Here is a 27,643-nt window from a genome sequence, read left to right as displayed (position 1 = left end):
ACACATCGTAGGAAAGGTCGATCGACCTGAGACTGTACAAGACTACATTTCATTTACATTCATTCATCTTCTTCATCCTCATTCATCTTCTTAAGTAATACGTTACGGTGAATCCGGTGGCAAAACAGAAGAAAGAGAGTTTAAAATATTACTAATTATGTAATTAAATTGAAATACCGTTCAGGAATATATTTTTGAAATTACTATCCATTCCTTGATAACAGAAAATAAATTCATTTATTTAGAAAGTTACATGTATTTTAAATCGATTCTTTTTCTTTAAATTGAAGCGTTACTTCATCATACCGATCTACTAAATAAATATAATATACTGCGTCTTTCAGTCCGCTCAAAAAGTGAATCGTTCCCAAGATCCTTGTGTGAGTGCATCAAAGTGGTGTACAGAATTAGTTCTTGGTTTTTTGTACGGCTTACCGCAATTCTGAGGCCAGATCGGTCCGGTAAAAATTTAACTACTTTATACTGTCATAAACGCCTACGAAATATATATATATATTTTGTAACCTCCGGGACCACCGTTAGGCATTGCTTCAGAAAATGAGATGAATGATTCGTAACGCGTGTGAAATGCCATGCTTGACCGGGATTCGAACCCGGGACCTCCGGATGAAAGGCCGAGGATCCAAATCGACAATAATTTTTTGGACTTTATTTTTTTGGCCGTTAGATATTTAGAGTAATATCCAGAGTTTAAAAATATTGTACGAATAAATCCATCAAAAAATAATGGAGAAGTTTTTGAGCAGAACTTTTAACGGAAGAATTTCAATCTATTTTTTGATCGGGATATGAAATAGCGGGGTTCCACAGATTAAATATAAAATGGCAGGATCATCCTACCCTACTAAACGGCATTTGTATGTGGGCCTGTGTGTGCGTCCCCCTTAGCTTAGTACCGGAATGTACCGATCACTAGCGGAAAATCCCGATTTGTTAGTACATGTCTCGTGGTGGTCAGGTATATACTTGTTATATTATTATATATTGATATACCGTATATATATGCGAAATATATATATCGAAGTTTTGGGAAAATTAAGTACTTTTTAATCGGATCTGAATTTTCGAACGAAAATCGCAAATATATCGAAAAAGGTCGGTCCTAGCGCTCTGAAAAATTTTTTCGACCCCTCAGGCCAATAACCACATCAGCTTCCAGCGGTACCCTTCTGATGATAATATTTTCAAGTACCTCCGTGGCGCCTTTCGGAAATTGCCCGGGGGTGTCACTGTAATATCTCGGCAACTTCCCGTCCGATTTTCACGATTCAAACGGCGAATGTATGAGCGCTAACTGTTTAACGCATCGGGCACACTCTTGATCGACCGGATCTTGGTTATCCAGAAATTAAATCGTTTTGATTGCACTAACCCACCGTAAAACGTACCGATCCGATTTTTCGCTAAGTACGCTCAAATCTGTATGCAAGCGCAGCTGTAAAGTAAAAAGTTATGAAGACTAAAAAGTAGAAAATAAAAAAATATGTAAAATTTTTTTTAAAAATACCACTCCTAAATTAAACCCACTAAAAGGTAAAAAATAAATTATAATAATGGATTTGACAACAAGCTTTGATGGTGATATGTAAGATTATGTGAAAATCATAGCTTCAAATTAAAAATTTGATGTTTTTGCCAAATTTCTCATATGCGTGATGAATGGCCTAAAGAGTGTGATGCAACCCGAAATTGGCAAAAACATCAAATTTTTAATTTGAAGCTATGACTTTCACATAATCTTACATATCACCATCAGAGCTTGTTATCAAATCCATTCTTATCATTTATTTTTTACATTTTAGCGGGTTTAATTTAAGAGAGATGTTTTCAAAATTTTTTTTTACATGTTTTGTATTTATTTATGTAATTGTTTTTGTTCATAAAATAATGAACTATAACCAAAAAGGAGGCGCTGGAATGTCCCGATTACTAGCGGAGAAAATCCCTATTCGTTAGTATCAATTTGTAGAGTTAAATTTCTAATTTAACTTTCGTTATATCGATTTTCATCATTCAAAAAAAAAATACTTTTACACAACAGGTAATCAATTTTGGACAACTAATAATCCCATTCCGAGGCGCCGCCCGCCCGGAGGGCCTTAGCTATGGAGCCGTGCCGTAGGCATGCCCTGTAGTTACTACATAAATAAAAAGAAAGAAGATTATTTCCTACTGACACTCTGTAAACTCTACTAAGAGAGATATTAGTTTATTTAACAGAAAAAGATCGATTAACTTTAAATATAATATGTACTATATTTACGTTATAAAACTGTAAAACTAGCTTATATTTATTGATAAATGTAATTAATATTTAAAAAATCAATTTGAATCGTATATTTTAAGAATTATGTTTTCAGTGGAAGAGGTAGAATACTTCAGCGAAGGTAGAGAATGTGTAAATTGTGGAGCGATATCAACACCATTATGGCGTCGTGATGGGACCGGACATTATTTATGCAACGCTTGTGGTCTTTATCACAAGATGAACGGAATGAATCGACCGTTGGTTCGCCAGCCACGTCGGCTGGTAAGAATTTAATAACAAAATAAAAGGCAGGCATGTGTTTACAGTGCAATGTTCAATGCAACTCGTCTCTACATTTGTGGAAATATTGTTTTTTCTTTTATTAATTAATTTTTTTTTTTGTAAATAAATTACAGATGTTATGTTATTACAAACTTAAACAAAGCCGATGGTGGGTTTTTCCTAACGTATAAATAAAAATATTTCAAAAATTTGATGTACTGAATCATTAAAGGCGATACATTAGATTAGATTTTATAAAGAATTTGAGTTTTACACCGTAAGTAAAATCGTTCTTGGTAACACAGAGGACGAAAAGGTCGTGTATAGTTGAGCTTCATTAGGAAAGCGATTGTCCTGGTAGCTGCTAGAAAGCTCAGCATGACGTTGCGGAATGAACCAACACGACAGCTGACTGGATTCCCTCGGTACTTGTACAAGGAAAAAAGCTGACAACACAGTTGTAGGATTTTATAGTCACGCGGCTAAGTTGCGTTCCGTGGAATTCCGGTTTGTTTCTGATGTACCGCTTATACAAATTACTTCAATTTAAAATATTTATCATTTTATTTGGATAAAATATTTTTTCGTTTATTTTATTCATCGATTCCAACAAAAGCGCTCGCACATACTGTATTTAATTCGCGCGGATGTGGCGGTACTAGCGGCGACGGCCGGCACTATCTAAACTATTGTAATTTCACAACTAACATAGAACAAATTTCGCCCGCACGGTCGGCAGATGGTGTAGCCGCAAGGCTTAACGCACCAGGTACCGAGTCGACCGGGCGATCGAGTTCGAGACCTGGCCATACCGAGTTACTTTTATACTTTTAATATTATTCATTTATTTATTTCTACCGCTCACCTGTGACGTCGCATCATAGCAATCGTTTAGTTCATTTTTTGGATGGGGGCGAGATTTTGGAAAACTTTTTTTCGCAACTATTGTTATTTTCTAATCTTTAACTAATACGTCTAAGAAAAATACGACCTTAATTAGGAGAAATCTTAATATACTGAGGGTGACCTTGTTCTAGTCTCATAGAATATCCAAGATGTCCGGACGAGGCCTCTTCCTCTACGGGGTTGGGATATTCTAGTCTCATCCGTTTACCTTTTAAATTGAAAATTTTACGGCAACAATGCGCCATATATAGAAGTAATCTGATCAAGTTTGGTCAAAATTGGACTATTAGTTCTGGAGATATAACGCGGTTTCGAGGTCAAAACCGAATACACATACGGGTAAATAAATATCCGGAAAGTTTCCATCCGGTTTTTGTGTTTTTTAGATGTCAAAACGTCAACATCTGGTGAAAACCGTATATGCCCAAATTGGACAAATACTTTCCCTTCTAGAGCTATAGCGCTATGTAGACGGGAAAGTAATAGTTGTACGCATTCCACATCCGATTAAATACAGTAGTCCGCACCTCGGTATATCGTACAGAGATCGGCTCTATAATGAACAACATACTAACCTTGGAGAAAACAACTCTTACTCGTGGCTCTGTTATTTCAGATACTTTATAATTTTCACAGGCATAAGAAAAATCCAGAAGTGATAATGTGAAAGAGACAAATTATGAGAAACAGTACCTCCCGTAAATCGTATTCTCTCATTCAATAATTGTGCTTATACGATATAGTTTACCGTGTTACACGCACCCGATAATAAATATAAAATTATACATCGGCTATGCTTTAGATTGTATTAATATAAAAGTAAAACGTAAATTAATAAGTAAAACGTGGAATATATTCTACTACCGGTGTTTATTTTGTAATTGTAATTACATAATTGGATACTTAAAAATTATATGTAATTTGTGTATTAATGTGGTGATGTGGTTGTCTTTATGCATGTTTTTTTTTTATGTGTATATTTATATACGCGTATAAATATAATTTTGTCTTTGTCGAGTATGCATTGTCATTTTGCATCGTAAATGCAGCTTTATGTAAATTTTTGTCTTCACATTGAATATCTGTTCCAAAGACCAATGATAATGTATGTATTTTCATTTTTTTACAATACAATATTATTATTAAAATATTGAAATCATTATTATAAAATTACATGTGGGAGAATTTATATGTAAATATCTTAAATGTGTGCAAGGTTGTCAAAATGTTATTTTTCCTATGCGTTCGATGCTTGTTTTTTTTTTTTATGGTCATGTATGGAAAATTTTAGACAAAATTTTACGGAAATATTTCCAACCGGTTGATAATCCTTTAAAAGATCGGTAATTAGGAAAAAAATACTTATTTCATTCCCCGAAATATAATTTTGAAACGATCTAAAAATTGTAAATTTTGTAAAACCTCCAAGATATTTCTGGTCCCTTTATGTTTATCAAGTACGATTCTTTTTTTTTTTTTAATATTACAGATATGCCGACCTCCGTGGAGTCTAGTGGTAACGTCTCGGGACTTTTATCAGGTCCCGTGTACGAATCCTCCGATCAGGCATGGCATTTTCACACGCTAAAAAATTTACATTTTATCTCATCCTTTAATGCGACACTTAACGGTGGTTCTGGAAGCTAAAAAAAAAGTCCTTATTAAGAAGTAAATTTTATAACGTAAAATACATTTCCTTTTTTGCTAAATTTTTCGATCGGCTCTAAAAAAAAAAATGTTAAAATCATAAAAGGGACAGTTTTTTTATATTTTTAGGATAGTAAATGAAAGACCGACTGTGATTGTCCGTTACCGTTACTTCAGTCGATCTTCATATAAAGCCTAGACGTATCGGTGAGGTGTACTAGAAATATTTTAATCTTATCTTCCTTTACAGTTTTTACGTTTTAAAACAAAATTAATTTACTCTGAATGACTTAATTTATGACCGTTAAATTTTGCCGCATTCATTTCAAAATCTTTTCCTCTTGTATCGCCTAGTATTAAAAATGTTAATGCAATACTAAATTCCGGTCCTGAAAAAAACTGTAAATTACCGGGATGAGATCATTCCTTTCTCGTTATCCCTTTCCCTTATCTTTGATCCCTAGTCGTACGAGTATAACCGTATTAGATAATCCTTGCTGATGATGCTAGGAACTCGATGATAGGAATATTTTTCTTATCTGATATATGAATCATCTACGGATCGACCGACCCGGATATCCATTTATAAGCCTTACGACTTAGAGGTTATACGAGATAAATCCATTGTAGAGCAAAAACAACGCGTTTTAAAAACCTCTACGGTTTCAATTTTTCTTATTCCTATCGTCCATCTTTTTTGTTTATCGAAAACAAAATAATTATTATTTTCTAAGTTTTCGTTTTAAAATGTTTACGTATAAAATTAATTACGTATCGATTTATTAAAAAAAGATTAATTATAAAATCTTAAGAAATTCCTTAGGGTTGAACCGATTATAAATTTTCTTACCGATATTTAGTAAATTGAAACCGGTAAAAATCGATTCGATTTGTTTTTAAAAAATGACAAAAGTTTGCATGGGTATTTTGGTGTTATGAAGTATGGTGTTATTACACTGGTTATAGCATGTTGTGACTAAAGGAAATGTAAATATTCTTTTTAAATTATTTTTTATTATTACAAACACAAAGATTAATTATTAAAAATTATATCATAAAAAAGTAATTAATCGCAAACGTTGAAGGATTGTACACCAAGGATCGGGCACCTTAAGAGGAAGATGTAGATCTTTATTCATAAATAGAAAAATAAAAAAAATATTGCATAATTTTTAGCTGTAGGAAACGGCAAATTAATTATAATAGCATCGGATCAACGAACAAAACTAGGAAAAATCTTTTTGTTAATTTCAAGAATTAGTCATAATTTTATATAATCCCTTTGAAACCTAATAAGTTTTTATCGTTCGTATTATAATAATAAAATTCATTATATATAATGAATTAATTATTTGTTTAATATTTGACCCGACAAGTCAGTCATATATAAAAAAATCCTGTAATCTAAACAAAATACCCTTTTTTTCACTTACAGAAAAAAATGAACTCGGTAACATTAGATAACAAACGGACATTATAAAAAAAAAGATATAATTACAAAAAATTCTTCAATTTTCGTTATCTATTTGTTTCTAAAAAAAGATTTAAATAATAAGTCATTAAAAAATGTATATATAACTGATAATTATCCTTTCTTCGTCACTTGTACCTTTATTATTATACAAACAATAAAATAATTACCTATATTCTTTAAAATCTCAGCCGTTATCTAATTCAGATTGAATGTTTGATGAGAATTTATTCCATTAATCTGTTAAAATAATTTTAATTTTTAATATCGTGCAAAATTCTTAATTTAAGAGCGGTTAATCGTATTTAACCTTTGTCACCGAGTAAAAAAACCATAGAATTTTAGAGTATTTAAATTTATTGCCCAACTTTTTCCGGTTATGCACCTCGACTGCATATCGGGCTAACCGAAACGGAAATAAAATCCTCAAGTTCGGGTGTTTCAAAGAAAAAAAAAACTACACCTTTAGAATCCATTATCTATAAGATACACATCCTTACCGCATTTATCAAAACTTGTGAAACATTCCAAACGATAATTAAAAGATAATCTACCCGTGGAAAGAGATTCCTTAAAGCTATAACGGATCGCGTATACAAATCCTGCTCGCAGTTTTTTTACATTCACAAGATTATCTACATTCAGGATAGGGGTAGGAGATTAGCAATCGATTGGAAATCGATTAGCAGTTTTTCAATCGACGACCTTATGCAGCAGTAATATTTTTTCCGAGTATCAAAGAGCCAGAAGTACAAGCTTATATTTTCTTTAAACCTGTCCTCAGAATAGCACGTATGTGAAAGTTTTAACAGATTATAACTATGTACGAAGGTCCCGAATCGAATAGAGATTTCAAATTTAACCGTTTGAACGAATTATAAAACAAAATGAACCCAATTTAAACGTAATGGATGGTATTTACCACCGATTCTTTACTTTACCGACACGATCTTGCTATTTTATGCTACGGTTTCAACTTACGCTTTCTTTCGATGTTTTCAGAGTAAATTCCCTTTTAATTTTCCATTTTAATCATTCCTTTCACGAGTAAAACCTTTATTTGGAGTATATAGAATATATTTTATTTTTTAATCGTTATTTGTTAATCTTATTTATATTAAAAAGGAAATTTTAATATCCTTAAATGTTACGATGAATAATTTAAATAAACCGAATCGAATCGATTTAAATGTAATACTCTTTTTTCTGTATCCTAAATGTGATCTTTTAATTCAAAAATTTCCAGCAAAATCTTAGATCGAAATATAGTACAACGTAGAGACTTTTGTCGCTGATCTTATAAATGCTTAACCAACCGGGTTGGTTTAGTGGTGAACGCGTCTTCCCAAATCAGATGATTTAGAAGTAGAGAGTTCCAGCGTTCAAGTCCTAGTAAAGCCAGTTACTTTAATACGGATTTGAATACTATATCGTGAATACCGATGCTCTTTGATGGCTGGGTTTCAATTAACCACACATCTCAGGAATTGTCGAACTGAGACTGTACAAGACTACACTCATACGTGTAATCCTTTGAAGTAATACCTGTACGGTAATTCTCGCAGGATAAACAGCAAAGAAAAAAAAAACCATATAAATGCTTAAAAACATTTTCTTGAAAGTAAAATAAAACGATTTTAATGCCCGTGTACAATAAATAAAAATTAATTCTAAAAAATAAAAATACGGTACTGCTTAATATATGCCCACATTTTTATCAAAATTTTATTTTTGACCTGTTAGCCAAATAAACTAGTACGTAAAAACATTGTGTATTATAAATATAAATCTTACCTGATATCTTAATCTCAGTCCAGTAATTATTATTACCGAGTAACGGAGAAAGATAGATAGAGAAACTTAGTCGGCCGCTGGATCGAATGGTTATTTTCCCGTTACGTACTCGGTAGCTGTAGGTACTTGTCGAGGTCAAGCTCTTTGCAGTATTTTAAGTACTATTCATTCATGATTTTCCAACATCCTGTGATATAATTCGGAAAAGGTAAGTTAAAATACAAATTTGTATCCCCCTTTTCAATTAAAATAAAAATTTAAAAAAATACATAATTAGGTTGTTATTTACGACTTCCAAAGTATATTTATATTATCAAAAAAAAATCATTTATAATACACTATTACGAAAATATTTGTTAATGTATGCGCTTTACCCGATTTTGATTTTTTTTTAAGTAGATTTTAATTCATATCAAATATATTAAGAAATATTATCCGTTTATTTTATATTGTATTTAAATTTTGTTGTTTTTCTTGCACTAATTCGACCAACCAGTATAAATGCAACTATCTACTACTACCTCTTCTAATGGAACAGAAATTCAATGTGAAGCAAAAAACAAAACAAAAATTATAAGAGCCTTGTAGAAATTACCAGCCGAGGAGTGATTTTTATTTTCATTTTAATAAAAAAAAAAATTTTGGAAAAAATTCTCCATATGGTTATACATTTATACGACGTACATCGAGAAGATTAAAAAAATATGTATTATATCGTGTTGTTAAAAAAAATATAAAACTAGAAACGTTGCCGAAAACTTTTGAGATTTTAATTTCTGAACCACTTTTGGTTCTGTTACAGTGGCTGGACCGGGGCATGGTGATTTCTACAAGAGCTCTTTCTACCAGTCGCCTCCGTTTAGTCTCCCTTCTCGGACCAACATATCCCTCGAAGAGAAATCGAACAGGCGATTGGTATGTTATACTATAAATTCTTTATTTTTTATTATACTTTTATATTTTAAAGAATCATTAACTATACTTTTTTGTCTGTAGTTTTCCGTTTAACAATACGATTCGTAAAATTAAATTGAAACTATTATTAATTTTATGCGATTTATAATATGTCCATTAACATCTTATAAGAGCAGATGAAATCTAGTTTTCTTTAGATATTTGTTTTCTTTAGACTGAATTTAAACTGTTGGAATATTTTAACGCCTATTAACCACAGCATGTGATGTCTCTTACAACAAAAATAAACTATTAAAATTAACGATACAATATTTTTTAAGCAGGTAACCTTAAATAATAATTTTACATACAGAACGAGTCAAAAGTAAAGGAACCCCTCAACAACATTAAAACCGTTCCAGATGAATACCGTATCGGTCAACTACTTTACCTTTTGACGAGGAATAGAATTTCAATCTCTTTTTGGAAGGTGGCCCAGGACTTATAACTCAAATATTTTAAGTAGAATATCCTTTGTGTTATAATAATTTTAAAGGTTTCTTTATGACAAGAAATGAAAAGGTGCTTCGTGGAGTAAGATAGGGCGATTATTGAAATAATAAAAAGAAGAAAATGCAGTTGGTCGGGACACAAGTTGAGACGTGACTGCCTGTTGGTGACGGCATTGGAAGGATTTGTAACGGGGGAGGAAAGCAACGAATGAAAATGAAAGACAATATAAAAAGGGAAGGAAGTTACTATAAAATGAAACGGCTGGCACAGAATGGAGGGCGGCCATGTGAAAACCTGCCTTTGGGCAGAACATTTATTAATATGACAAGAAAAATTAATGGCAAGAAAGAGTTGGTACGATATCTGTAACCAAAATGGCAAGAGATAAAGTTTGAAGTTTGAAAATAACTAAATTTACAAAGTTCAAATAATAGAATTAAATAAAAAGAAATTAAACGGAATTAAATTAAAATCTAACTTAATTAAAATAAATTGTATTTTATTTTTTAACATAAAAAATGGTTTTTGTTCCAATTTATTGAGTAAATAAATTTTTTTTCTCAATAACAATTATAATTACAATCGGCTCTCCTGCGGAGCCATAAGTAAGTTTCCTGACAGAAGCACGTGATAAGAAGGTCCTTAACGAACTCCTAGAATAAATAATACACAATAAGTCGTTGCAAGTAAACTTAAAAGTCCAATATGAAATTTCAAGCTGTCATAAATCACAAACCATTAATTTCAGTCCACAAAACAAACATTAATAACAAATAAAAAAGAAAAAGAAAGAAAAGTAACAAGAAATTACATACGACACCACTAAACTTGACGGTGTTCGATTCGATTCCAAACTGTTACGCAGACCCTAAGTCGAGTTCATGGACACGTTATCTGCTGTTATCGAGTAGATTAATTGCAGGGTGGTTTAATAAATAAAAGTGGTTTAAATAAATAAAAATATTGTCATCTAATCGTGCTGATCACCTGATCGGCAGATGATCTCTTACCGTTGTTACAAAAATAAAGTTTACTTCGTTGTCGTGTAATATTCCATTTCATTAGTACTCTGCTAGTTTCTTATGAGAATTTATTGTGATCGATCGGCTAATTGATTTGTGTACCTTTACCTCATTTGTAAGCCACTTTTATTATTTATATCTTTTTTGTAATTGTATTTTACTGAATTAACGTTTCTTTGCTATTTAAAAACATCGCTATCATCATGTCATTTAATGAACAAGAGAGATTACACTTCAAAGATGAGGGGTTTTGTTAATAGAGTTATGTCCTATAATGAAGTCTGTGAATCGATGCGACATTTAATAATCGTAACCCTATTTTGAAAAGGCACGGTGTCAAAAATCGTCAAATGATTTGAAGAAAAAAGAGAGCATTAATAATAGGGGAAAACCAGGGGGACCTAAATCTGCAAAACTCGTTAGAGATTAGGCTAGAATTTACTGAGAATCCACATTCCTCGATTTGAAAAACTGCACGAGAACTTAATATTAGCAAAATTTCAGCGATTCAAAAATTAAAAAATCGAAATTTCAAACCTTTCAAAATTCGTCCGGTGCAAGAATTTGATGAAGATGACCTCGCTCGAACACTTGAATTCTACGAAATTATGAACGATATTTATGCAGATCCTAATTTATTAAACGACATAGGTTTTAGTGATGAGGCCACATTATTTTTTAAATGCCAATAAAAATCTTCATAATTGTCGATACATTCTTTTTTATATTTTCCTGTTTATCCTCCGAGAATTACCGTTCAGATATTACTTCAGAGGATGATATGTATGAATGTAAAGGAAGTGTAGTCTTGTACAGTCTCAGTTCGACCGTTCCTGAGATGTGTGGTTAATTGAAACCCGACCGTCAAAGAACACCGGTATCCACGATCTAGTATTCAAATCCGTATAAAAGTTACTGCCTTTACTAGGATTTGAGCGCTGGAACTCTCGACTTCCAAATCATCTGATTTGGGAAGACGCGTTCACCACTAGACCAACCCGGTGGGTTGTAATTATCGTTACTGGACTGATATAAATCCACACGTATCGTGAAGCACATCACAGTATTTATGTACGGGCAGTTGTATCCTGTCAATAGTAATACTGACAGGGCCTATATTTATCGATGGAAATTTAAACGCAGTAAAATATAAGGTTTTGCTTCTCGACCATATCATTCCAAACATTCAAAACGTTGTCGGTACGAACTTCCAAAATATTTAGTTTCAACAAGACGGTAACCCGCCTCATTTCGTTTTTCAGGAACGTGAAATTTTAAATGCGTTTTCTCCTGGAAGATTGATCGGCCGAAGGGGTCAAATAGAATGGGCAATAAGATCACCCGACTTTTCACCATCGATTATTTTCTATGGGGCCGCATAAAAAATATTGCTTATTATAATAAGCCCCAAGATATCGACGATTTACAAAACAGAATTTGAGAATCATCACAATACATCACTAGGGAGTAATTAAATAAATGGAGAATCATCCTTTTACAACCTGTTGGCACACTGTCAAACAGGAGAGCATTTTAAACATTTATTAAAATAAAATGCAAGTAAATAAGAGCAAACCTTATACGCTTAATAAATAACCTTTCTTTAAAAATAAATTTATTCGATATTACCCATTTAATCAAATTTTTGTAAATCTTTTTACGATAACAGTATCTTAAATTATTCAAAATTTAAATTTTATCCAGCCCCCGTTTTGGGTAGACATCGGACCAAATTTTTATATATTCCATTCTTCTTGTCTTAAAGATACTTTTAAAATGATGATGTATCACACAAAGGTGTGTTACCGTTTGAAAATGATGATGTATCACATAAAGAGTGTTACCGTTTAAAATATTTAAGCTGCAACCCCTGGTTCACCCCCGTAGAAGGGGTTGAAATTCTATTTCTTGTGAAAAGGTAAAGTAGTTGACAGATACCTTTCCTGAACGTTATTATCCTGAAAGTTCATTCTATCTGGAACGATTTTAAAGTTGTTGAGAGGTTTCCGTACTCTTGACTAGCTCTGTATATGATGTTCTTCGTCGTAAAATATTATAAGTATTAAAAGACAAAAGAGTACATTAAACAGTAATTTGATGATTAATAACACGGTATTTAGATATGGTGTAAAGTGGTAAACTTTATAGCCTTGCATCTTGATACTAATGCAATATCTGAAATATATGTAACAATAGCATCCAGAAAATTAAATATTATAAGATAAAGTGACAAAAACTAGAATGACAGACTGGTTTCTCTAGAGGAAACAGATTTAATGGCATGTTCTATGTGTATGTATTATATTATATATGTAAGATAGAGATAAACATGAGAAAAATATGTTAATGTATTATTGTAAGAAAAGATTGTAAACAGGTTTGCTGGCAACGAGATCGATCAAAATTGTACGAGGAAGAAGTTCACTAAGTGTATGGTGAGGAATATTTTATCATATCGATCTTAATCAAACACGTTCAGAAAAAAGTATTTTGATAATTTTGAAGAATAGATAAAGTGAAATGTGTACGAAAAATTAAGAACGAGAAAATATTTAGGAAAGTAGGAGGAGAATTTGATGAAAGCGATAAAGAATAGGGAGATAAGCTGCGGACCTCGGTCCGGACAATGTTTCAGTAATTGATTAAAAAGGAAAAATTAGAAGGAAAGCAAAAGAAGAAGAAGAAATTCGGGGTACTTATAGTCATTACGATAGGAAAAAGGTATAAATTAATAAAGAAATATGCTGTGGGGTTAGAAAATTTGAGGTTGTTCTCAGTGGCGGCTCGTACGTAAAATTAGTGGGGGTGCTGCTCCAGAAAATTTTTTCTAGGCCTTTTCAAGCCCACGGTTAAAGTTTTCTGTAAAATAGAAGAACCGAAAAAATGAATCAAATAGAATAGCTGGAAGCAGGGATAATAATCTAATTATATATTTCATCACATTCAAGAATATGGTACACGAATTTAAGCACATTGTGCTTAAAATCTGCATTCGGTTTAACCGAATAAATAATAAAATGTTAATTCAGATAATATTTTTTAGTATTATTAGATAATAACAACTTAATAAAATATCCGCTTAAAAACACTATAGTCTAACGGTGCTTAATTTAAATTTCTATGTACACAAAAACAAATAAATAATTCATTTTTACTGATTACCTTCTCTTTCGCCTTCCAGCGTGTTTTTGGACAGATTAGGCAATCAAAGAGCCCCTTGCTTTCCGCCATCTTCTGATCGCTACTGAAAAAACAATTAAACCGCTTTCATATTCCTTCAACCGACTAATCTAGAAAAGGGAACGAATAAGGAACGTTCCATACACACGAAGAAGTAACACCACGCTGCTGGAACTGTGAAGTGCACAGTTCCATACAAAGATTTTTCTATCTTTTCATAAAATAACGGCTACTGACATTAAGCTTAAGGATTATATATTGTACAAGTATATAGAAAGAATTAAAGAGAAAAGGACTCGTTATATTAAATATTATCGATAATATTAAGTGGAAATAGGAGGTGCTGCAGTTTCACAGTGCCTGTACGCGAGCCGTCACTGGTTTTTCAGAGAAAAAAAATCACTGCAGTTAGCGATGCCACTTCGAAAAAACTTGTTTATAAGTGATTATATATAATAGTGTTATTATATATTAAATTTAATTAATTTAATAATATGTTATATTTATAATGTTTCAGTCAGCATCCCGTCGGGTAGGATTATCGTGCAGTAATTGCCGCACTAGTACTACATCGCTATGGAGAAGAAACCCAGTCGGTGAGCCGGTCTGCAATGCGTGCGGTCTTTACTTTAAATTACACGGTGTTAATCGGCCGTTAGCTATGAAAAAAGATAGTATTCAGGTAAAAATATACGTTTCAAGTTTCACATATGGATTAGATTTTTATTAAAATATTTTTAGAAATATTATTGATTCGGCAAGGTGTATTTTTATCTTATTTCTGTAGTATCCATCGTGGAAATGGATACGTTAATATTAACGATAGAAAATGTTTTATTTAAAAACCAATAATCGATCTGCTTTTTCGATGAACGGGTTGAAGTTGTAGCAGATCTCTGCGATCCTGTGGTAGTCAGATCTAAATTTCAGCAAAGTACAATTCTTTTATGAGGAGTTATGTATAATCATTGTATCATGATTATTTTAATTCCATTAAAATTACACTTTCTTGTGACCGGTTAGCCAAATATCGGCAAGTAAAACCGATTGAAAATTGAAACCGATCTAATAGTTTTCCTGAAAATACAATAAAAAATCACTATCGGAAATCTAAGGGAATAATAAAATATTTGATTTAGCAAAAATTTCCATCACAGAATTTTAATTAAACGTACCAAATTTCCAAACGCCTCTCGATCTCTAAAAATAAAATCATCGATAATTACGATGAAATATAAAAAAAACCTTTTTAAAATATAAATTTAAATAAAAAAATTCACCCGATAAATAACAGGGCGTAAGATATATGCTCGTTACATGTCAACTAATTTGGCTGTATAAAAAAACTATCAGATTATGCAAAAAATAGAACATTGTTAGAACATACAACTAAAATATCACGCCTCTAATAAAAGCCATAAAAAACATAAATAGAGACCGGATTATATGTAACATTAAAAAACATAAAATATGCATGAAAAATGCTTAAAATATGCAACTTTAAATAATAAAAAAATAGTAATGTTTAGTTTTTTTATTGAAACTTGGACAATCGGAGTATCTGAGAAGAAAAGATTGGAAGCTTTTGATATGCGGTGCTATAGGAGAATGTTAAAAATCAGATGAGTGGATAAAGTGACAAATGAAGAGGTATTGCGGCAAATAGATGAAGAAAGAAGCGTTTGGAAAAAATATAGTTAAAAGAAGAGACAGACTTATAGGACACATACTAAGGCATCCTGGAATAGTCGCTTTAATATTGGAAGGACAGGTAGAAGGAAAAAATTGTGTAGGCAGGCCACGTTTGGAATATGTAAAACAAATTGTTAGGGATGTAGGATGTAGAGGGTATACTTAAATGAAACGGCTAGCACTAGATAGGGAATCTTGGAGAGCTGCATCAAACCAGTCAAATGACTGAAGACAAACAAAATTTTTTTTATTTCAAAATTAGCATACAATTAGTAAATAGTTGATCAACATATCGATAAATTTGATAATTAATATTTAATTAATTATTTAATAATTTGTTAATTTTGTAAATATGAACAATCAGAAGTACTGTTTCGTAGCGCTAGTGTGTTCTAGAAGTCGTGCAGCTAATAGGTTTTGCCGGCTACCACGTAAGATTTCATTTATTAACAAGGTACCCTACCGAAAAATATTGTAAATATAACGAAAATATACATCATCACTAGATTTTAAGGAAAATATGCAATAACCGGTGAGAATGGGCTTAATATGCAAATGCATATAATCCGGTTTCTAAACATAAATTACTTTTCATAAAAATATATCTTGATGTTTGCATTCTTACGCAAGTAATTCTAAGCCGTGTCACTAACTTGATTTCATGTTAAAAAAATCTTCATTTTTTAAAAACATAAAGTTGCTGCAATCTTAAAAGAAATTATGTGGTTTATTTAGTTAATAAATGACTAATGCCTGTATATTTCTGCCTTTGCTAACCCATTTATTTCATGTAATCCTGTCAATTTGAACGTAGACCCTTCAGTTATTGAAAAAAATTATATACAGTATTTATTATATTATCGTTAAATTCAAGTTTAATTTAGTTAATTAGCAGACAGTACTCTAGCAGATATAAGTATATCTATTATTCTAATCGATTCATGTACACGCATCAGATCAGGAACAGGTAGATATTCTATTGCACGAATAAAAAAACCGTCGAACCATTTTCCTCTAGGGAAACCATGGCAAGACTGCGATAGTAAAAACTATAATTAATTATAAAATAGGAAATAGAAGCGGTAAAAGAACATATAAATAATTTAAAATAAACAGGCGTAAATTAATGTTGAAGTAATTATACGAAACTCCAAGAGTTTCGACACCATTACAGGGTTCTTCAGGATAAGAATCGACCGGCCTCCGTGGCGCAAATGGAATCGTCTCGGTCTTTCACCCGGAGGTCCTGGGTTCGAATTCCGGTCAGACATGGAATTTTTCACAAACGCTACAAACCACTCGTCTCATTTTCTGCGGAAAGAATTGCTTGACTGCGGACCCGGAGGTTAAAAAAATGAAAAAAAAAGTAGAAGGATCGGTGATGAGGGACAGCCCTCTGCGGAGCTGCCGTTCGCACGTGCTTGCATGAGTGGGCTGGTAGCGATGAGGTACGGGAACTCTCGCACTCTCGAGCGAAAAACACCGAGTCCCGGCGGGGTGGCCCACTCGGGGTGTCCTCGTTAGAGGCATTGGCATAAAGACCGAGTCCCGGCTCTCGGAGTAGGGAACCAGGGACGGCATAGCCGAGCCTGGTGGATCCTATTTTGGGGGTTTGAGGCGGGCGCAAAGTGAAATCCGAACGGCGCACCGAGACGTGGAGGCCCTTTAGAATAAAGGACACTCCCCTGGGCTGTGTAATACTTAACTGTAGAATCCGGCCCGGGGGAGAAGAAAAACCCTGTAAATATATTAAATTATGTAAAATAAATACAAAATGAATTACAATTAAAGAGATTTATAAAATTATTAAACACATATTAAGAGGAGACCCAGAAAATTCCAACATTTTTTTTTTAAATTACTCGACAGAGTAATATTACTTCTTAAATTAAGATCTTTGAATATTATTTTAAGAAAATTAATATTAATAAAAACATAAGAAAGAAGCCGTTAAAAAAGGAAGTCCGACAAGAATGTTCCCTATCCCTGTTACTATTTAATCTTTACATAGAACTAGCAATTAATGATATTAAAGAACAATTTAAATGCGGAGTAACAGTACAAGGTGAAAAGATAAAGGTGATACGATTTGCTGAGGATATAGTAATTCTAGCCGAAAGTAAAAAAAAGATTAAGAAGAAAGAATGAACAGCAGAGAAGTCCAATGCAAGAACTACTGCATAAAAAAAGCATAAAACGAAAATAATGAAATGTAGTAGAAATGGTATAGATGGACGCTGAATATAAAAATATTAGAAACGTTTTTTGGAAATTGAAGAATTTTGTTATTTGGGAAGTAGAATTGCTAAAGATGGACGAAGCAGGAGCGATATAAAATGCCGAATAGCACAGGAAAAACTAGTTTTCAGTCAGAAATATAATTTGCTTCCATCAAAAATTAATTTAAAAGTCAAGTAAGCATTTTTGAAAGTATATGTTTGGAGCGTAGCTTTATATGGAAGTGAAACCTGGACGATCGGAGTACCCGAGAAGAAAAGATTAGAAGCTTTTGACATGCGGTGCTATAGGAGAACGTTAAAAATCAGGTCTAGTGGCGAGCGCTTCTTCCCCCCCAGTTCATGTGATTTGGAAGTCGAGAGCTGCAGCGTTCGAGTAAAGCCAGTTATTTTTACATAGATTTGAATACTAGATCGTGGATACCGGTACCTCTTTGGTGGCTGAGTTTCAATTAACCACACATCTCAACTCGAACTGAGACTGTATAAGACTACACTCCATTTACACTCATACATATCATCCTCTGAATTATTATCTGAAAGGTAATTACCGGAGGCTAAACAGTGAAAAGAAAATAAAGGATAAAATGATAAATGAAGAGGTTTGCGGCATAATCGATAAAGAAAGAAACATTTGGAAAAATATAGTTAAAAGAAGAGACAGACTTAAATTAAAGGCCACATATTAAGACATCCTGATATAATCGCTTTGATATTGGAAGGACAGGTAGAAGGGAAAAATTGTGCAAGCAGAGCAACGTTTAGAATAAGTAAAACAAATTGTTAGGGATGTAGGATGTAGGGTATTTACTGAAATAAAATGACTTGTAATAGATAGGGAATCTTGGAGAGCTGCATCAAACCAGTCAAATAACTAGACAAAAAAAAAATTATTTTAAATAAATCTGTAAGAACTTTTATGCTTAATAATTCATAAATTTTCAGTGTTGTCACGGATTTGATATTCAAGCTAATCTAACTATAAGAAAATATCAATGCCATGTAATATACGCTGTAAAAAACAATATTCATACTTGTAACATATAACAGAAGTCGTGACCTTAGCGCAAACCGTAACAGAAAAAAACCGTTTCACAACGACAATAACTTCATATATTACTCTTGTGTGATGTGTTATTATAGAATTTATACAACAAACAGACTTAACCGATCTCGTTAATTATTCCTAGTAGTCTGACTGAAATATTTTTTATACTAAAAACCTATGTGTACCGTAGAATGAAACGCACACCGCCAAACGTTAAAGAAATCATGTAAGACGATGACATATAATCGCCACACTAATTAAAAAAGATACACATCTCAGTTTATAGTTTACTATAAAATATGAACTCATTAACTTCCAAGAAGGCTCTCGTATCCGAGCTTTAAAAATATGCAGAAAACTGTTGACACATTTGCACGTTAAGTTCAATAACCGTAAGACGATCCAACATGTCGTTTCCGAAAACAACGAGGTAATTATGTTAATTAAAAAACAATCCGTAAATTAAGCCGTCAGTATAATTAAGTAATCAGCTGATTATAAATGATAAAAAGATATCTTCAATGTACATCTCATATTGTAAAACAAAACTGTGAAAAAACAATGAACGATTAATTAATTACCGAAAATTAAGTACAAGAAAAATGAAAAATATTTTAGGTTATAAACTTACGATGGCAAGAGAACAAACTGTAATAGCTATCAGTTTCATAAAATATATTTAAATAAATACGCAAATTAATTAATATTCAAATGAACAATTAAATATAACACACTTTAAACTAATATGTTTAAAAAAGTACAATTTTTCAATCGAGCGCGAAAATAATTAGCAAACGAACAAACTCGATCAGGCGTTTAACTACTGACACCGGGAACAGATGTTTTCTGAACCTACCGACAGAGTGCAGCACGTTCCGATGTACTACGGTTCTGTTCTTGAAGCAAAAACTACATCGATTACGATCGATTTTATAAACTAAAAAAGGATTAATTAAATAAAACCAATCTCAAAAAAAAAAAAATTACATTAAACTCAAAAAAGGCTTTTCCAATTCCTCTTTAAAATACGTCTTTTAGAAGTTGAATAAAATTAATGACTATAAATTTAACTAACCGTTAATTTGGCACCGACTTCGAAAGTCTGACATTAAAGAAAATTGAAATAAAGTAATTGTTACTTTCTACACAAAAGTAAGAATTATTATTTTTTTTTTTTAATTCTATATTACATTTTTTTGCAATAGGCTACTATATGTTTTCCAATTAATATTCTTGAAATCTCAAAAGAAAATACAATGAATATTAAAATAGCGTAAATGTATTATAAGAGTTGAACTTTGTCCTGCTTTGAAGACGTTTATAATTTCTAGTGTTCGGAGTAATATTTTTTTGAAGTGGGTATTTTTTTTGTTTTATTTAAAATTTAAATAAATGAAGAAAATTGTTGGCTATAACAAATAAGATCATCTTCACAAGAAATCCCAAGAGTTTGCTACTGAGCACGAGTTAAAGTTTTCTGAATGCAGGAATTTGTATTTTTTCGTTTTCTCAAATTAATTTTCTTGGATTTTGAATGTCAGAGTGCATTGTGAATGTCAAATATGTATATATATATATATATATATATATATATACATATACATACCATATACATCTACGTCATTTACACTGTAATAATATAATTTTCAAAGCGATTATATCTAAGACAAACAGATCGTTTCTTGAACAAATAAACCTTACCATCTTTTATTAATTGAGAAAAAACTACTCGAGTTTATCTTCACGGTATTATTTAATCAAAATAAAACCTATCGACTGACATTTTAGCGTTTAAAACACTCGATCAACATTTGAATATGAATAAATTTATTTATTTATTTAATTAGGTTACCCAGATTTGTACTCCAATCGATGATATAAAATATATCTTAATCAGAAAAATGTAACGTGAAATAATTTCATTTCATCTTATCGATATCATGAAATTTTTTTTACTCCGGTTAGGTAATAGATATTTTTACAGTTTTTTTAATAGTCGTGCCTATATATTATGCTAATTATTAAAATCTATACGCTATGTAAATTTTTGGCGAGTGAAAATTTCAAACCTAATTGAAATATGAGCCCAGAATCTACAGATGAAAGAAGGGACAACCACTCTACCGTGTAAGTTGAAGCGGTACCCTATACAACAGTAATACTTAATCTAAACATTTATTACAATCTTCAGGTTTAATTTCATGAATCGGTTTAATGTTTTAAAAAAATAGTTTTAATATGTTATCGATTTCTTTATGCACAGTGATTTCAGGAATATATATATTCAGATTGCAACGAAGAATTAGAAATTTTGCCGTTTTCACATGTCGACTACACGATCATTTTATACATTATCGTCTCAAACGTTTGTGTATCGAATTGATTCCTTTTTTTTGCTCTTCTGTTTATTTAAATTTAATGTGATATAATTGTAATTTAGTGTGATATAATAATAACTTTATACCTCTGTTTCATGCCTCTCTTAATGATAATCGGCTTTGATATTTTTTATACCACAATATACATTAGATCGTCATCATTCTGCAACCGAGACAAAACTAATAGTTACAGCAGATCTGCCAACACAATATTAATAATTAATAAGCATTACCTTTATTTAAAATTCCTAAAAATTTCTGAGTAAATGAAACATCAAATGATCAATGTAATAATATAGATATGGAAATTAATTTTTTTTTTTGGTCTTCAGGCATTTGACTGGTTTGATGCAGCTCGCCAAGATTCCCTATCTAGTACTAGTCGTTTCATTTCCCCCTAAATAAATTTATATAATCCCCCCTACATCCTACATTCCTAACAATTTGTTTTACATATTCCAAACGTTGCCTGCCTACACAATTGTTTCCTTCTATCTGTCCCTCCAATATTAAAGCGACTATTCCAGGATGCCTTAATATGTGGCCGGCCTATAATTCTGTTTTTTTCTTTTAACTATATTTTTCCAAATGCTTCTTTCTTCATCTATTTGCCGCAATACCTCTTCATTTGTCACTTTATCCAGCCGTCTGATTTTTAACATTCTCCTATAGCACCGCATTTAAAAACCTTCTAATCTTTTCTTCTCAGATACTCCGATCGTCCAAGTTTCACTTCCATATAAAGCTACGCTCCAAACATATACTTTCAAAAATCTTTTCCTGACATTAAATTAATTTTTGATGTAAACAAATTATATTTCTTACTGAAGGTTCGTTTACCTGTGCTATTCGGCATTTTATATCTCTCCTGCTTCGTCCATCTTTAGTAATTCTACTTCCCAAATAACAAAATTCTTCTACCTCCATAATCTTTTCTCCTCCTATTTTCACATTCAGCGGTCCATCTTTGTTATTTCTACTACATTTCATTACTTTCGTTTTGTTCTTGTTGTTTTTTAAAATTTATTATACATATATTTCATAATTATTTTTTTATTTCCTAACCGTTTATTTGTCTGTGGATTTCATTTATATGTAATACGTATCACATTTACAGAAATAATACAATTCTTATGATTATTCGTTATTTAATAAATTAAACTGAGCCGATAAGATTTTTGTAACAGATTTTTCTTTTTTTTCTTATATATGGAAGGCTTACACATTGTTTATTATCTATTATAGTATCTACTGTTTATTACACATATTTAACATGGTTTTTTTTTTTTTTAGAGAATTCTAAATTATTTTTACAACAGATTTTGATAACAGAAATGTAGTGTCTAACCCTTTTTTGACGTCAGTATCGTTTTGTTAAAAACAGTTTTATTTATATTACAGAAATTTTTGTTTTTTGAGCGGAAGAAATGATAATATCTGCGAGACTCTTACCGTACGGTTAACAATTTCATTATAATTTTTTTTGGATAACACTGCGTTTTGTTATTTATTTTTTATAAATTGCTGATTGTTATCTTATGGATTTATCATTAACATTTACTGCCTTAGAACAAACAAATTGAATTTCACGACCAATTTAAAAACCACCTTTATGTATCGAAAATCCGTGATGTAATATTGCACTTATTACTTCTTAAGTGTATCCTTGATTTTTATCGTTAAATTCGATTTTAATAATCGAATTTATTTGTGTTTTATATATTCGTTTTTTAATAAAACTAGTATAATTTCTTGTTAAAGAAGTGATGGGAATTAAAAAAAAAATGTTTCATATTCAGTACTTTCATTTACATAACAGCATTTATTATTAAAAAAAGCTGTAGTATATTTTCTTTTAAATTTTGTTATTTGAAGTACATTATCAAGTTTTTGTACGCTTCCTAGTTCTATCAAGTACTGCTATCTAGCGATGCGATTCGTAAAGGTACATTAAAAAAAAATGAATAAAATTCGAATCCCGCGGTTCATCAAATGGAAGAAAAAAAAGTCTCTAACAAAATTCGAGATATTTTTTGAAAGTATTCTTTATTACTAATCTAACTGAACTGAAATATAATGTTTTCATACTTATTTTTAATGTTTTTTCCCCATTTTCATTTCACTATTAGGTTAGGTCATGTTTAGAACTGTAAACGTAGTTCGTTGACTTCGTCACCTCTTACCGACGAATTTCTAACGAACTCCATGCTACTACGATACATACAATTTGTATATTAATAAGCATAAATTATTAGTTAAACTAGTAGAAAGTAATTCTAATTTTGAAAAATATACTTTTCAACGAAATTAATTTTATTTGTAGACGCTTTTATTAACATTTTAGGGTGTTTTATTTTTAGCCAGTCACTGATGAGTAATAAATTAAACTAACATTTTCTTCTTTTTTTTTTTAAGACAAGAAAACGAAAACCTAAAGGTGGCGGCGGTAAAGCTGATAATACTCTTATCTCTCAAAAGATTAAAATGGAGCATAATGGTAAGCATTGAATGGTAAAATAGCAATAATAATAATAATTAATATTATACGCCTATACAGAATTGAGCAATATCATTATTACTTTTACGGTTAGTTTTGAATGATATGGAGTAAATGTACATTTATTTATTAGGTAAAGAATTATATCAGCTTTTGTTTTTTTGTCCTGTTTAGCCTCTGAGAATTATCGTTTAGATATTACTTCAGAATATGAATGAGGATGATATGTATGAGTGTAAAAGAAGTGTACTCTTGTACAGTCTCAGCTCGACCATTCCTGAGATGTGTGGTTAATTGAAACCCAACCACCAAAGAACACTGATATCCACGATCTAGTATTCAAATCCGTATAAAAATAACTGCCTTTATTAGGTCTTGAACGCTGGAACTCTCGATTTGCAAATCACCTGATTTGTGAAGACGCGTTCACCACTAGACCAACCCGGTGGATTTTTATTGATATTTAAGACATCCTAAATCCACGTATGCTAAAATTTTGTTTAAAATTTCTGTATATAGAAAATTTAAGTTTTTTAAGTAGTAGTTTACGGGTGCGGGTTGGCCGAGAAAATGACACTTCTTCAGCATCAGAGTAAGGTGAAACGAACGCATGCGATCGGTTCAAGACCGAGTATCGCCTAATACGTTTAAGCACTGATTCCCTTCTCGATCATACCTGTCATGCGTGTATCTACCGCCCTCAACGAAACCGACGTAAATCTAGGGCGATGAAAATCAACTTCTGCGCACAGTCAGAAATGCTTACAAAACTTGTAGATCTGTGTGCGTTAATGTCTATTTCATGGGATTCTCTGTAAAGAAACCCAGGAAGCGTCGGTAGAACTTAAGGAACTAATTCGGGATGTCAAAATTAACAAAAAAAGTACACGTTTACGAATGAGCCCTATTAGCTACTACATTTTACCCGTGTCCATTATTTTCTTTTTTTCAACGATGCGTATCTTAAGAATGGATCAAGATATTTTTAATAAAATTTAGCGTTAATATATCTAATAATATCCTTTACAAAATAATTAGTTTTAAAATTTTATCTTTGAATATTCCAAAACGAAAGAGACAAAACAGGAGAGAGGCAAAAAACGAAATATTTTAATTGTTAGTTGCGACTTAAATATTAGTTTTTATCGATTTTTTTTTTTTTTAAGTGTAATGTTAAAGCATTTATTATGAATAAATTGACACAGTATAATGTATGGTTTATATTCTCTCTCAAAACGTATCTGTTTCTGAACCAATCCATTCAAATCGATCGATAAACAGCTTAAATACGGTTGAAATCGATAAATTGGGTTCAAAATTATTTATTTTATAGAATGTAAGTACGTGTTTATTGAATTCATTAAAATATTTGAATAATTTTTAACACATACATTTTTACTGAAAAATCACAAATCGGTGGATTGGAAAATGAAGCGAGATAGGGATTTTCGGTGCGTGAATTTTTTTATTTTGATGACCTGAATCGTCCCTAAAGTTTGAATAACATCTGCTAAGACATCCTCCAAGTGCACCACTCGGGGTGTCCCCGTTAGAGGCGTCGGCATAAAGACAGAGTCTCGGCTCCCGGAGGCGGGCGCAAGGTGAGATCTGACCGGCGGGCCAGAGAGGTGGAGGGCCGTTAGAGTAAAGGATACTCCCCTCTCTTTTTTCCTGTTTAGCCTCCGGTAACTACCGTTTAGATAATACTTCAGAGGATGAATGAGGATGATATGTATGAGTGTAAATGAAGTGTAGTCTTGTACATTCTCAGTTCGACCGTTCCTGAGATGTGTGGTTAATTGAAACCCAACCGCCAAAGAACACCGGTATCCACGATCTAACATTCAAATCCGTGTAAAAATAACTGGCTTTACTAGGACTTGAACGCTGTAACTCTCGACTTTCCACATCAGCTGATTTGGGAAGACGCGTTAACCACTAGACCAACCCGATGGGTTAAGGACACTCCCCTGGGCTGTGAAATACTTAACTGCAGGAACCGGCCCGGGAAGAAGGAACAAAAAGACATCCTAAGTAGTTCAGGAATAACTCGATTAAAAAATTTAATGTCGCTTTCGTTTTGGAATTTTTAAAGATAAAATTTTAAAACTTATTAGTTTGTAAATATTGTTGGATATATTAACATCAAATTTCATTAAAATATCTACATCCATTCTTAAAATGTGCATTATTGAAAAAAATAAAACGATGGACGTACGAAAAATTTTGCCGATAAGGCGTTCTTCACATGGACTTTTTAATTTATTTTGACGTATCTCAGGTTAATGCACAATCGATAAGTTTTTTACCGTTTTTTCCGTGTATTAAAGGAATTGATTTTATTAAATTTTTGAAAATATTTTGATATTTGAAAATATTTAATATGGAGATATTAATAGGATACTGTACGTTCCAAGGGCGTCTGTTAAAAAAAAAAACTCCAATCCTCCTGCAAGAAAAAAGGAGCAAATCTATAAGATTCATACAGATGATTCCTACTTTTTCTTTGAATTCGTCTTTTGATAGATTTCAACCGAGCATCCTCCATTTTTTGAGTCCTAATCATCTCCTTTTACATTCTTATAGCTTCTGTTTTCATGTCAGTAAAAATTCCAATCCTTCTTACTTTTGTCTTTACGATCCTTTTCCGAAGACAATTTTAACTTAAGTTATGCCTCGATAAAGATTTTTTCGTCTTCTTTATTATCTTCATAATATCCTCTTCATTTCTTTTTAATACTTAATTTTTTCTGTTTCACTTTTACTCTCCGACCGCATTTCAAAACTTTTCGAGTACCACTCTTCTTTTTTTATTATCTTTAATGATTCAAATCCTATTATGACAGGTTCCGTGCAAAACGTTTAACAAACCGCTTCTAAATTCATTTGAGATTTGCTGACAACAGTGCTTTCCTACTTTTCAAATCGTTAAAATTAGTCCTAATGATGTTTCCTTCTATTAAATTCCGGCATCGTTGTTGTTTTTTTTTTTTTTTTTTTTAACTTTTCCGACTTAATTTTATTTTTTTATTTTCATTCATTATTATTTTTTATTATTTTTCAGATGCGTTTAACGACTGCCGTACTGGAAATAGTATTTTGAGTCACGGGAATACACCTATAGCTTATCAAAATTTATATGCAGGTGGACATCATGCGCTTACTTATTACGATACGATACCGGTTAGTAAACCGGAGTCATCACCCATCACAAACGAACAAGCGCCGCATATTGTCACTGTGGCATCAACAAAACTGGAACGAATAAGTGTTGTGTCAAATTCATAAAAATATATATATATATATATTTATATATAAACGAAAGAACAGGGGTTAGAATTAAATTCTATAACTATAATAGAAGTTATATTTTTGTGTAATTTTTTTGTTCATTAGATTTATATTATAATATTATTATTTTTGTTTTATTAAATGATAAAATTGTTTTATACACTTACATATGTATCATTACGCAATTATCAATAATATTTTTTTGTTATTTTTTAGTAATTTTATTGTCCCGTTTAATTTTATTATTAAAAGAAATTAGTTCTTTTAAAGAAGAAAAATATAAATGGCTAAACAAGAAGAGAATTTTTTTTACAGTAGTAAACAGATTTTCTTTAAATTAGAGTAATTTTAATTATGTTATTATTTATTTTTATTACTTTCTTATAAAAAAATATACATTTTTTTTATAAGAAATTATACGATCATGTTATTTTATAAATTTTTTAACTATAATACAACTAGTCTATGGAAAAAATTTAATTATTAAACGCTATAGGTTTTATAAAAAATAAAAAACATCAA

The 27,643-nt window shown here is 31.5% G+C and overlaps 1 protein-coding gene across 3 annotated transcripts in view; it reads left to right on the top strand.

Annotated features, from left to right (window-relative positions):
* The window catches only part of LOC142333416 (uncharacterized), a 319,340-nt gene extending 291,968 nt beyond the window's left edge, over positions 1-27,372 (top strand). For 2 of the 3 annotated variants that reach the window (XM_075380474.1, XM_075380475.1), the window contains exons 5-8: positions 2,382-2,551; positions 14,496-14,660; positions 23,749-23,830; positions 26,895-27,372. In XM_075380474.1, coding sequence (XP_075236589.1) covers positions 2,382-2,551; positions 14,496-14,660; positions 23,749-23,830; positions 26,895-27,118 — 641 coding nt within the window. In that variant the 3' untranslated portion in view covers positions 27,119-27,372. Of the gene's footprint in view, positions 1-2,381; positions 2,552-9,171; positions 9,285-14,495; positions 14,661-23,748; positions 23,831-26,894 lie in introns of all 3 variants that reach the window. The other variant, XM_075380476.1, reaches the window with a different exon arrangement.
* The last annotated feature ends 271 nt before the right edge of the window (positions 27,373-27,643 follow it).

Source organism: Lycorma delicatula, chromosome 12 (genome assembly GCF_047948215.1).
Source record: "Lycorma delicatula isolate Av1 chromosome 12, ASM4794821v1, whole genome shotgun sequence".
NCBI classification, from domain to species: domain Eukaryota; kingdom Metazoa; phylum Arthropoda; class Insecta; order Hemiptera; family Fulgoridae; genus Lycorma; species Lycorma delicatula.
Note: the sequence above shows the minus strand (reverse complement) of the source record. Positions and strands in the feature narration are given on the sequence as shown.